This window comes from Tachysurus fulvidraco, chromosome 9 (genome assembly GCF_022655615.1).
Source record: "Tachysurus fulvidraco isolate hzauxx_2018 chromosome 9, HZAU_PFXX_2.0, whole genome shotgun sequence".
NCBI classification, from domain to species: domain Eukaryota; kingdom Metazoa; phylum Chordata; class Actinopteri; order Siluriformes; family Bagridae; genus Tachysurus; species Tachysurus fulvidraco.
The window spans coordinates 3,815,199-3,829,548 of record NC_062526.1 but is presented as its reverse complement, the minus strand read 5'-3'; the positions used below and the strand labels follow the sequence as shown (position 1 = coordinate 3,829,548).

The following is a 14,350-nucleotide window of genomic DNA, read 5'->3' as shown; positions in this document are numbered from 1 at the left end:
TTTTCAGTCGGTATAACCAAACGAAAGAATAGACAGGAGTCAGAGCTAGAGGTAGCCGAGCTGAAGATGTTGAGGTTCTCTTTGGGAGTGACAAGATTAGACAGGATTAGGAACGAGTACATCAGAGGGACAGCTCATGTTGGACGATTGGTGGACAAAGTTAGGGAGGCCAGATTAAGATGGTTTGGACATGTTCAGGGGAAGGAGAGTGAGTATATTAGTAGAAGAATGTTGGACATGGAGCTGCGAGGCACGAGGCAAAGAGGAAGGCCAAAGAGGAGGTATATGGATGTAATTAATGAGGGTATGAAGCTAGTGGGTGCAAGTGAAGGGAAAGCCTAAAGATGAAGAAGATAAACGATTGGCTGAAAGTGCACATTATGTGTCCTTTGTTTGTATTTTGTTTTTGTAGCATAACTGCGAACTGTGCTCTTATAAACCCCCATGATGCACTGCAATAAGTGAGAGACACAACGAAATAATATAAGGATACGGATAACCCAATAACTCTGTTGGTAAGGAATGAGCAGCAGGGTATTATTTTAGACACAGTACCAGTCTGTTCATGTGGGGAATTGAATTGCTGTCTAACATGGCAGAAAAATTGGTTTGTTGCTTGCACTATTGCTTCATAACCTGATCAATGAAATTACGGTAGCATTGCTGCTTCTCAGCTTCGGGGTCTCGGGTCACGGTGCTTCATGTGGGAATTTATACAAAAACTGATCTGGGTTCTTATCCAGGGCGTATTCCCATATCGCTCTCACTTTTCCTGGGATAGGCACTGAATCGACCCTGGCCTTGACCAGGATAAAATATTTAGCAAACAATATTTTGGGTAAAGAAAAAGAGTCGATTTATATGTTTTATATCATTTAATGTAGAATATATTTTGCCTACGGTTGCACAGCATTATTATATCCAACAGAATCGATAAATCTCATCAGCACACTGCTTGAAGTCCAGATCAGAGCCAGTAAAAGAATACACGTAGGATTTTATTTGTTGATGCCCATGCCCCTTGGTGTGGCTAACAGGCAGCACCGGAAAATTTAAACAAACAGAAGTGCAGCTTTTCTGCACTCGCCGCTTATCCTGCTAATCAGCTTTACTCTGCTTGCGGCCACACACAATCTCAGCTTCCTTCTCAGAGAGAGGGGGGGGGGGGACAGAGAGAGACGAAGATAGATTCAATTCAATTCAATTCAATTCAATTCAAGTTTATTTGTATAGCGCTTTTTACAATAGACATTGTCTCAAAGCAGCTTTACAGAACATAAACAGAGCAGAAGGTAAACATAATTAATGATAAAGGAAATAACGAATAATAAATGAAATAAGAATTAACAGAATAAAAATTCTAGGTTATTATTAGATGTATATAGTTCACAATGTGTATGTATTTATTCCCCTATGAGCAAGTCTGAGGTGACTCAGGCAGCAGTGGCAAGGCAAAACTGCCTTAAATTGGTAAAGGAAGAAACCTTGAGAGGAACCGGACTCAAGGGGGAACCCATCCTCATCTGGGTGACACTGGGGGTGTGATTGTAATATACAGTCAGATAAATGTTGTATTGGTGTAAGGATCATGGACTTCGGATCTCCTGAGTATCACAGAGTCTAACTGGAGATATCTCAGGATTCTTAGAGTCGGCCTCGGCTCAGTGGACGTCCAAAGGCTTCGTCCCACAGAGGACGTTGGGCGCTGGTACAATGTCCGGATGCCTCGGGATGGGTACAAAGAGAGAAGCAGTGGAAAGGGATTAACATATCTGCTGTTCATAAAAATGTGCCGGTCTGATGTACTAGTGCATGATATTATGGGATATATTATGTGTACGCCTGACTAAAGAGATGAGTTTTTAATCTACATTTAAACTGGGAAAGTGTGTCTGAGCCCCGAACACTATCAGGAAGACTATTCCAAAGGAAGACTATTCCAAGATAGAGAGAAAGAGAGAGAGAGTGAGAGGGGGGGAGTGAGAGACAGACAGACAGAGAGAGAGAGAGTGAGAGAGAGAGGGGGGGTGTGAGAGAGAGACAGAGAGAGACAATGACAGAGAGAGAGAGAGAGAGGGGGGCGAGCGAGCGAGAGAGAGAGAGAGAGAGAGAGAAAGAGAGAGAGAGAGTGAGTGGGGGGGTGAGAGAAAGACAGAGAGAGACAATGACAGAGAGAGAGAGAGAGAGAGAGGGGAGCGAGAGAGAGAGAGAGAGAGAGAGAGAGAGAATGAGAGAGAGAGACAGAGAGAGAGATAGATAGAGAGTGTGTGTGAGAGAGAGAGAGAGAGAGAGAGAGAGAGAGACAAAGATAGAGAGAAGACAGAGAGAGAGAGAGTGTGTGAGAGAGACGAAGAGAGAGAGAGAGAGAGAGAGAGAGAAAGAGAGAGAGAGAAGGCATAAATAGGACATAAACATCACTTTTTCAGCTCATCCTCTCCCTCCTCCACATCCCACCATTAAATCATGCTGCCACATATTACAATAATATTTATCAAATATTTAAAACCAAAAGCCAGTAGTTTTTTTTTTTTTTAGGATATTGGTTTAAGTACAAAATGTGCAAAAATAAATCTTTAGGTTGCATCTATGATGTCTGAGAATAGAGGACGTGAATGTACATTGTGACTGGAACAAAAGTAAGACACTACGTTGTGGCATGTTAAGTGTTTGGGCTCAGAAAGACGTTTGCTTACCAACCAATGAAACATCTTTATATATTACAAAAACTAGGACCTGAGACATGAGACATGAGAATTCTGCAGCATTAGCTGGACTGGTCCATCTGTATAGCTGGAACGGAGTGACGGTCAGGCCAGACGAGAGCTCCCTGAGGACTGGACCGAGAAAGCGTCCAATGGAAATCATTCACATTTTAATTATGTAGATCAAGACACTATAATATCTGTTCACAAAGAGCTGAAGCACTGCACGGATCATTATTCGCACCTCTATTATTCTAGTAGGGCTCTGAAAACGCTGCCAGGTTGAGTCACACCCTCTGTTGTTATTTGTAATCACATTGGGTCCAGATAGAATGTCCTTGGGCTTGAGGAATAATTAAGTTGTGATATAATTCACTTACAGTTTGGGGCTGTTTATAGCGGATTTGATTTAAACCAGTGATTGGACTGGAATATATTCAATTCCATTTGACAGCTGTGGTCATGCAGCACCACAGTCTAGAACAGTTTGTTGAATTTGATGCTTTAACAAACCAGAATGAATGTAGTCATTAAACTGTGCGTTATTCCAAGCTCCCTTCACCGTCAGACTGCTTTTTCCACCGTATTTGACCACAAATTGTTTCGATTCCAACCCACTAACCAGCTCCCCTATTATATGATACTTATAACAACCAGAAAAGCTGAAGTCAAGTCATGTCAAGTCAAGTCATGAAGCTTTTATCGTCATTTCAACCATATATAGCTGTTGTAGTACACAGTGACATGAGACGACGTTTCTCCGGGATCAGGGTGCTACATAAAACAAAGACAGGGCTATAAGGACATGTAAGTAGTCTTAGCCACATAAAGTGCAACTGTGCAACCTGGTGCAAACAGTGCAGGACAAGACAAACAAGACAGAAAAGACAGTGCAGGACAGGACATACAAGACAGACAAGACAGTGCAGGACAAGACATACAAGACAGACAAGACAGTGCAGGACAGTGCCGAAGATAAAGGTTGCAGGACCTGATGGCTGCTTGCCTGTGCAGGTTTACCTCCACCCCCCAATCCCCTACCCTGTTGTAAGTTGTGTGTTTATGGCGTACTGTTTATGTTGCTGAGGTGTTTTTCCTGTTCCCACACTGTACTCCCCACCCGAGCATAGTCTGGGGGTTGTTTTTTTTCTCCTCCCTTCCCTCATGTTATGCTGTATTTCTTTTCAATTCCCTGTCTTCCTGTCCTGAACCCCCCCACCCCCCCCCCACCCCCTGTCATATTGTATGTATTGTATGTATGGACAGGTTGATGGCTAATTTCACGGTACCTGTGACCGGTGACAATAAAGGCTACTACTACTACTGAAGATTCAAACAATATTTCATGTAGTAACATTAGAATAAACACAGTTTCTTAGCACCAGGTCCTTGGGATAATATATAGAATTGTGCAAAAAAACAGCAAATGACTGAAATATTGTATAGTATGTGCAAAATGGCTGAGATATTGTACAATGCACAAAATTGTGCAAAAACAACTGAAACGTCGAACAGTTTGTGCAAAACAGCAGAAAAGTGTGCAAAACGACACGTAAACAGTTTGATGGATCGTAAGCAGCATGTAAACAGTTTGATGTGTCAGTGTGTGTGTTTTGTGTGGGTCTGTGAAGTCCATACAGATGATGTGTGTGTGTAGCACAAGCTTCCTAAAAAAGACATGTGAAGACATGATTATGAACTGCTGCTCATGCTGCATTACAGGGCAATGCAACATCGCCCTCTTCCACATACGACATGTGAGCTCACAGATGTACATGATTGGATACCGGCACTATGACTGACAGGAGAGAGAGAGAGAGACATCGTGACATCACTCGACTCCCAATAAGTGATAATGGTGGCATCATAAAGAGATTGCAAGTTTGAATCCTGGCACATTTTTCAGTAAAGAGCCCATTGTGGTACGCTTACTGCACACGTTGCATTAAAATGGACAGAAGTGTGAGTTACTGATTACAAAAAAAAATTATTTAAAAAAAGGTCAAAAACTGGCAAGTGTCAAACATCAAACTAACAAAGCACTGCTTTGTTTGTGTCCCGAGGCTTTAAACAAAATGCTCAGCTATATCCACTTTCATCTGTAAGGCATTTTATATAAAAGCTTCAGTCAAATGAAATTATGTAAATGTAGAATTTAATATGCAGTTGATTGAGAGCGAGCTAACATCTGCACTCGATTGGACCGCAGACGTGTTACTCCTGGATTTGAGGTATTCAAATTGTTCACATTGTTCCAGAAACTTCCAAATTACACCAACTAGTCCTTAGTTTTGAGTAGAAATTATAGTATACAATAATATAGTTTAGATATGACAGATCCAGGATTACTGTCAACTTGGGTCACTGTCTGCATGTTGTCTTTTTGGGGTTTCCAAAAATTGTTCAGTGATGAATTGGTGACATGATGTTCACTGATTGATTTGTGATGGTGTTCACTGATTGATTTGGTTACATGATGCTCAGTGATGAACGGGTGACATGACCTTCATTGATGGATTGGTGACTTAATGTTCAGTGATGGATTTGTGACATTGTTTTAGGTTAGTGATGGATTTGTTGATGTTAGTGATGGATTGGTGACATGGTGTTCAGTGACAGATTATTTATCATGGTGTTCACTGATGGATTGGTGACATGATGTTAGTGATGGATTCATGACATGATGTTCAGTTATGGATTGGTGACATAGTGTTCAGTTATGGATTGGTGACATGGTGTTCAGTGATAGATTGCTGACATGATGTTCGGTGATAGCTTGGTGACATGGTGTTAGTGATGGATTGGTGACATGGTGTTCAGTGATGGACTGGTGACATGGTGTTCAGTGATGGACTGGTGACATGGTGTTCAGTGATGGACTGGCGACGTGGTGTTCAGTGATGGACTGGTGACATGGTGTTCAGTGATGGACTGGTGACATGGTGTTCAGTGATGGACTGGTGACATGGTGTTCAGTGATGGACTGATGACATGGTGTTCAGTGATGGATTGGTGACATGATGTTAGTGATGGACTGGTGACATGATGTTAGTGATGGATTGGTGACATGATGTTCAGTGATGGACTGGTGACATGGTGTTCAGTGATGGACTGGTGACATGGTGTTCAGTGATGGACTGGTGACATGGTGTTCAGTGATGGACTGGCGACGTGGTGTTCAGTGATGGACTGGTGACGTGGTGTTCAGTGATGGACTGGCGACGTGGTGTTCAGTGATGGACTGGTGACGTGGTGTTCAGTGATGGACTGGTGACATGGTGTTAGTGATGGATTGGTGACATGATGTTAGTGATGGACTGATGACATGGTGTTCAGTGATGGACTGATGACATGGTGTTAGTGATGGACTGGCGACGTGGTGTTCAGTGATGGACTGGTGACGTGGTGTTCAGTGATGGACTGGTGACATGATGTTCAGAATGAGCAGACTGCTAAGTAAGAGTCCTGGATGATTGTCTATGATCACAGCAGCAGTTTTTAGGTACAAATCTATTGTCCAGATGAAATTATTCTCAGAAGTGAGGCTACATTTTTTCATGGCAAGAACAAATCTTTAGCGTGTCCATGTGGGACCATCCACAGCTTCGGTGTAGCAGAATTATTTATCACTAGTCCAGCTGAACATCTTTATCTTTAGCGTTTGTGACTGTGCAAAAAAAAGGATGAGAAGTTAGCAACTGCGTGCATCCAGTGGCTAATAAGAGGCAATATGGTAATGGAGGACCGCCTTCACGCGTCGCCTTGGCAACGAGTGAGAAAACGGTATTGCAAAAAAAAAAAAAAAAAAAAAAAAACAACTCCAGTGATGCGCACCTCAGTCACCTTGAGCAGGTAACTATGTATTCAGAGCCAACGTGAATAAAAATAGACGTAAGTGATTAATCCTAGCGATGAAAACAGTTTGTTATTTCAGGGTCGTCGCGCGCGCGTAAGGACCGCGGACAGCTCTACAGCGCGCGCCGCGTGTGAGAGGAATGCGCCTTATTGTCCCTCGCTTCAGAGCTCTGTGCGCCTTGTTCTCCACGGAGGAGAGACACTCGGTTTGTTCTATCTGCACTCTCCTCGTCTGCGGAGTGGCTGCACTAAGCAGCGTTGAAGAGGAAGTGGAGGAAAAGTTGTCGCGGCGCGGACTTTGTGGTCATATATGAAGATCGGGACTGCGCGCAGACATGCCCATGCACCCAGTCACTTCCACTTTGATGTACCGCGGGATCTGCACCATCCCGGACATCCTCTCGTACGGGACACCGGTCAACCTACCTGAAGATGAACTGGAGGGTGAGTCCGAGCTCCCTGGGCACTAGATCTTTAGAGCTTTATCTGATGAGCATAACGCACCAGAAAGCTGAGTTCGAATACAACCTGTCGTTGGTTCTTAGTCATCCCTGTCGTCTTAGGGAGTTTTTTTTTTCCTTCGACACTGTCACCTCTGTTATTTATTTATTTATTTATTTATTTATTTATTTATTTGTAATCATTATTAGGAATCTAAATCTACATGTAACTCCAATATGACAGAATCGACTCAGAAAACACTATGAAGCGCATCCATCGGTCTCAGAGCACCTGTTAATGTGTTCTCTGTGTTTATTTTCCACAGAATAAATCAGTGTATAATAAAAAATTGCAAAATAAAAAAAAATCTTTTTTTCTTTCTGGAAAAAAAAAAAGTCATGGTCATAATTATAATTATTATTATTAACTATATCAGGAGGTCTCCGCTCATATATCTTCCATGAGACATGTTGCTGCATATCAGGTATAATGGATTATTATTTTTTTTATCAAGCAGCTGATGGCATTTCTCATCATTATTTTATTTTCACTGTGAATCTTTTTCCTTCCCGAGTCACCATTTCAAGTCTAATTTCGTAATTGGTGGAAAAAAATCCACCGGGATCGGATCAGGCTTTCCACCTTTCTATATTTTATTGGAACTTGATACAAATGAGCAAACATTTGGTCTGAAGTAACTCTAAATGTTAGAACTTTTTTCTATCATTTACAAGTCAAATGATCAGGGAGATTGTTGTATTTTATTTGTTTTTTTTTTCTTTTCTTTAAGAGATACAGTGAAGTGTGTGTGTGTGTGTGTGTGTGTGTGTGTGTGTGTGTGTGTGTGTGTGTGTGTGAGGCAGCTAAATCAATTTCAATTCCAATTTTCAGCTTTAGTCTATCGATTTTCTTCAAGGTTAAAGCAATAATTCAAATCATTATTGACTTGGGAGGAGTCTATAAGAGCAAGGTGTTTGATACTCATTATCCTTCTATTCGGTAGGTTTTATAGACTTCTGTACCTGGAAAGTTGTGTCAGGAAGAAAAGCTTGTTGCGATTAGAAACCGGTTAGTCAGTACTGAAATGAGCTTTATGACTCATGCCTTTAATAAAGCTAAGACTCACCTTGATCATAAACAGGCAAAGTCTGTAGAGCGTTTATGTTAAACAAGAAATACGCTTCTAGAAATGGAAGGAAACGACGTGTGAATACGTTATTTTGACGTACAGCTTTTAAATGAAGGGAAATGTGTCATCTGTGGCTGGTTCCAATATAAACCATAAGCAGGGGAGGGGTTTTTGCTTAGTGATACTCTGAGGTGACAGGCTATTACAGCGGGTAGCGTGATGAACAAAACCATCTTGTCAGCCTACCACACACACACACACACACACACACACACACACACACACACACACACACACACACACACACACACACACACACACACACACACACACACACACACACACACATACACTTGTGTCTCAAACACCTGCATCAGGATTCAGGTCCATACAGTTTCAGCGCATCCTCTGATGTGCAAGGCAAATTGTAAACACTGTCAAGAAGAGGCACACTAACACACAAACAAAGGCAGGCACATACCCACACACACTTCAAGAGCGGATTAGCGCAGTCTGATATGGAAGAGAGAAAGACAGCGGAGCTAAGACGCTCTTTCACAGGCGTCAAAAATAAATCATTTTTGCTCATGGGGTTCACTAACCTCTTATATTTCTGTCTAATGCATCAGAATGGAGTAGTATAGGATAGAATAGAATAGAATAGAATAGAATAGAATAGAATAGAATAGAATAGAATAGAATAGAATATGAGGTGTTGGTCTGTTAATAGATCACTTTATATACTATAAGGATGCTCATGTATAACCTTTGGGATACAATAGAGATAACCGAGCTCTGTGGATACGGCGTATAGCTAACGCTGATCCATATCAAGGACACCATGATAACACAAGAGTTCCAAGTTACTATATGCAAAACATTTAAGTGTAATGTTGCACTTCACATACTGTGGATCAGAACCAAAACCTTGTCTGATACAGGTTCGGTAAATTTATGCTAATGAGCAATCATGAAGTCTCTAGGGCTCGTCTCAATCGTCATCGATATAAGAGATCGTGCGAAATGACGAGAAACATGCAAAGTGTACATTACTGAGTAAATGAGCCTCAATCTAGATGAAAATCATGATTAATGATAGCAAATGAAAGAAAAACCAGAAAGTAAAACAATGGTGTGTTAAAATACCAAGAAGTAAAAAAAAGAGGAAGTAAAACATCTTCATACATTATAATACAGATAACGTGATCATATACGTATCGTAACACAAAACTCGCTATAAAGCTTCATCGCTAGTAGAAGTAACCATGCTAGTTAGGTGAACAAGATTATTTTACAGCTTTTAAATAAAAGCTTTTAAATTGCCAAGCTCTGATGTTGCTTTGAATAACAACTATGAATTTTCAAATGTGTAATGTTTGAGTTTATATCTCCAGAGTGACAATAAGCTCTTAAAAAAAAAAAAAAAAAAAGCAGCTAACCAATCAGGTAGCACCTTAGTGTCCAGGTGGGGAAAAAAACCAACATGGAGAATAGAGTACTAAGCAATAGAGTGCTGCAGAGACGAGGCATTTTTGTCATCCAACTAATAAATATAATCCTCACGCTGGTCCCATTGACAAAAAGCTAATAGGGTTTTTACGCTGGTTTTTGGATTGCTGCAGAAAATAAACTGAGATCAAGAATAGTTTATGATTCTTACATGTTCGTTTCATCGCGATTATCTCCACGAACACACGGCGTTTCTGAAGTTTGAAGCCTAAATACAATAAAAAGTAAAAAGCTAAAGTTTATAAAGCTACTGTATAAGCATATATAAAGCTCCACCATTATCACACGACTTTAACATCATCACTATGAAGCTTTATTTCAAAACATAATATTCCCTCATAGAGCTGGATGTGTGTTATTAGTATTAACACAACCAGGCTAAAGGATATAAGATTTCCTGTGTAGCGTGATGACGTTTAACGTCTCATACAGCTCTAACCTCTAAACTCTATTCTGCCCACTGTATTTTTTTTATGACACGTCCATGCTTTAAATAATCACGAGTGGAGGATTGCGGATAGTGTTGTAGAATAAAACAAGGAAATATCTTGAGCTTGTTTTTCAGACACCACAGACCTTTTAAATAAGACATTTAACCAAAATAAAAACCTTGTTGGGGGGCACGGGGTTAGCTTAGTGGTTAGCACGTTCGCGTCACACCTCCAGGGTTGGGGGTTCGATTCCCGACTCCACCTTGTGTGTGTGGAGTTTGCATGTTCTCCCCGTGCCTCGTAGGTTTCCTTCGGGTACTCCGGTTTTCTCCCCCGGTACAAAGACATGCATGGTAGGTTGATTGGCATCTCTGGAAAATTGTCCGTACTGTGTGTGTGTGTGAGTGAATGAGAGTGTGTGTGTGCCCTGCGATGGGTTGGCACTCCGTCCAGGGTGTATCCTGCCTCGATGCCCGATGACGCCTGAACCTCTCGTGACCCGAGAAGTTCAGATAAGCGGTAGAAAATTAATGAATGAATGAAAAAACCTCATTGACTTTAGGACGATGGATCCGGAAGTGTTTGCTAAATCGAGATAATTCAGAGAGATTTCAGGATGCACTGAGGAGATTCGTCATCATAGCTGGTCAGAAGCTTGGGAAGTTTGTTATGGGGTAAGAGAACAGATCAGGAGTTGAATCAGTAACTCTAATCTCAGGCCAGATATCGGAATGATGTTGCCAATCTGATGTAATGTTTAATACTGCGTTAAATTATCTAAATAAAAGTAGCCTGCAGCCATTTTGAATGATTTTATTCAACACTCAGCTGGCACTTTCAGATGAAACTCTATTACTGTAAGTAAAGTGAAATCCCGGTTGTTCTGCAGCTGCTTATTTCATTGCTACACTACGAATAGAGTTGCCTCATGCTATGCCGGTAACACTCTGGTGATTGGCAGTGTTTGCTGTTCTCAGGATATTCCCAGATGTTTCCTGCACCTGGCCACGAGCTCCACATGGCATTCCACTGGCACCGTGATGATCAGGCACTGAGCTTGTTTCGAGCTTGATTAAAGCGCTTGGCAGAGGTGGCAGAGGTGGCAGAGGTGTCAGAACAGCCGTGATTGAAGCTGCATTTCTCTCCTGTCCGATGAGGGGGTTCACATGAGCGTGGAGGATTTTATTTCATGTGCGAGAGAGAACGCCGTCTCCCTGTCAGCTAGCACATGTTGGAAAGACACGGATCATGCAGTAATTTCATACGATGCTGTAGGACATAGAGAAGCAGCTGCAGTCATGAGTAGAAGGATGGAAGTGCCGAGAGAACTGATAGGATTACGCGTTAGAGAACACAGTTAGTTTCGCAGCTCCAGAATACAACGTTAGTTGATGCAGCTCCAGAGAGCACCCTGACTTACATATAGTGAGGAAAGTTGGGCTCTTTTTTAAATGATAGATAGATAGATAGATAGATAGATAGATAGATAGATAGATAGATAGATAGATAGATAGATAGATAGATAGATAGATAGATAGATAGAGGCAGACATACAGGCAGACAGATACAGTAGATAGATAGATAGATAGATAGATAGATAGATAGATAGATAGATAGATAGATAGATAGATAGATAGATAGATAGAGACATACAGGCAGACATGCAGGCAGACAGATACAGTAGACAGACAGGTAGATAGATAGATAGATAGATAGATAGATAGATAGATAGATAGATAGATAGATAGATAGATAGATAGATAGATAGAGACATACAGGCAGACATGCAGGCAGACAGATACAGTAGACAGATAGACAGATAGATAGATAGATAGATAGATAGATAGATAGATAGATAGATAGATAGATAGATAGATAGATAGATAGAGACATACAGGCAGACATGCAGGCAGACAGATACAGTAGACAGATAGACAGATAGATAGATAGATAGATAGATAGATAGATAGATAGATAGATAGATAGATAGATAGATAGATAGATAGATAGATAGATAGAGACATACAGGCAGACATACAGCCAGACATAAAGCCAGACATACAGGCAGACAGATACAGTAGATAGATAGATAGATAGATAGATAGATAGATAGATAGATAGATAGATAGATAGATAGATAGATAGATAGATAGATATTCAGGCACTCTGATTGATTGATTGATTGATTGATTGATTGATTGATTGATTGATTGATTGATTGATTGATTGACTAAGTCATTGCATCTAATTGAAGTCATGTGATAATATTTCCAGGTTGTTATAGCTTAACTGGACCAGTTATATGGTGTATAAAGCTTTACACTTCACACAGTAGACGGCATTTTCCTGCGATCCAGTTGGCAGAAAAGTGCACACGGAACCTGCAGTGAAGCCTGAACGCCCGTGCTGGGTAATGAATGACTGCTGCTGAAAAGGAGACACATAATTAGGCTAAAGGTTTCCGGGAACTTTCAGCGCAGTCCAGAGACGCATGCAGACTGCCAAGCTGTTTGCATGTGCTCCCTGATGATGCTCATTTTTCATGAACAACTTCTTACAGAATCAACAACTGAAGCGTGGTGATGACTCAGGGGTTTTTTTTTTTTGGTACTCACTTGTTCTGTTTTTTGTTCTGAGCAGATTCAAAGATGATCATTGATTCTTTTTGCCTTATAAGTTAATGAAGCTACTGTAATTTCCTTTCCAAAAACTGGGAAAGATTTAGTCAGTGGCAGCAGAAACACCAGAGGGAAAGTTGTGTTCAATAAAAAAGTCAATACTTAAATGTACTGAAAAATCATTGCAGTTCAAGCAGCGCAGTAAAAATCAGCAGTGACAGATTAACTCCTCCAAGCTGAAACTCCAACAGATTCAACACACTGACAGCAACCTGAAATGTGACGCTGCGCTGGATTTACTCCATAATGTCCCTGCGCTTCTACACTCGCTCATTTAGGCCCTGGAGTTGAAAATGCATACAACACTTAGAATGTTATATGACTCGTTTTCCATGATTTATAGTTTATACTGTTGTGCTCTCACTTCTCACTGTTTGAGATGAATTGAACTGAAATGATCTCGCTCTCTTTTTTCAGTGGTTTGTTGCCTGACGTTTGAGGCACTGATACTGATATTAATAGCATGGCATTTTAGCCTAAACATCCTCGATGAGACTTCAGATTTGACTAATTGGGCTGCAGAGACTACTCAAAGTGCAGATGTTTTCTTTTCACGTTTTGTCGCATTCTACTGTAGATAGACAGATATGTGGACATATTGATAGATAGACAGACAGATAAATAGGCAGGTAATAAACAGAAAGTCATGGCCTAATGCAGTGGTCCCCAACCCCTGGGCCGGTACCGGTCCGTGGACCAAATGGTACCGGGCTGCCCCAAGGAACATTAAATTATTTCCATTTTATTCACTGTGGTGTATTTCTCTCGGGTTTGTGCGACTTTCCATGGACGAGAGGTTAACCGGGAGCTGAGAGACGTCACCTAAAGCCGCACCGATACCGCGCATGCGCAAAATATCATGATATTGTAGCTTTGGTGGAGAGAAGGTGTGTATCGCTCTTCTCTCTGTTCACCGGTACTTTGTCATGTTTAACAGTGCTTGGTGTACGTGTATATTGTGTTTGCTTAAATTTAACCCACAAATTAGCAAAAATGAGCACGAAACAGACGTCGTTAGAAAGTTAGAAACTCTGCCGGTGTTCTGGATTAAAGTCATGGCGGAATACCCTGAGATTGTCACCACAGCACTTAAATCCCTATCGCCATTTCCGACATGCTATCTGTGTGAAGTGGGGTTTTCTGCAGTGACGGCAACCGAAACAAAACAACGGATTAAACTGGACATAAGCGACACACTTCGGGTGTCATTGTCTCCTATTACCCCAGATGGAACCGTCTCGTTGCAAAGAAACAAGCTCAGGGTTCTCATTGATTCAGCGTTGTAGTGAGTTAAAAAGGCATGTTTAAATACAATTAAATCAAAATTATTCATTTTAATTTAATTTTATAGCCGCCACCCCCCCACCCCCATCAGGCTGCGGTAAAATGATCAAACATTGACCGGTCCGTGGCGAAAAAAGGTTGGGGACCACTGGCCTAATGGTTAGAGAGTCTGACTCATAACCCTAAGGTTGTGGGTTCGAGTCTCGGGCCGGCCACGACTGAGGTGCCCTTGAGCAAGGCACCGAACCCCCTTACTGCTCCATGGGCGCCGCAGCATAAATGGCTGCCCACTGCTCCGGATGTGTGTTCACGGTGTGTGTG

At 41.4% G+C, this 14,350-nt stretch overlaps 1 protein-coding gene across 1 annotated transcript in view; it reads left to right on the top strand.

Moving 5' to 3' along the window:
• The first annotated feature begins 6,526 nt into the window (after window positions 1-6,526).
• LOC113653246 (calcium-binding protein 7) overlaps window positions 6,527-14,350 on the top strand; it is a 28,937-nt gene continuing 21,113 nt past the window's right edge. Inside the window, exon 1 of the mRNA XM_047817978.1 lies at window positions 6,527-7,001. Coding sequence (XP_047673934.1) covers window positions 6,893-7,001 — 109 coding nt within the window. The 5' untranslated portion in view covers window positions 6,527-6,892. The remainder of the gene's footprint in view (window positions 7,002-14,350) is intronic.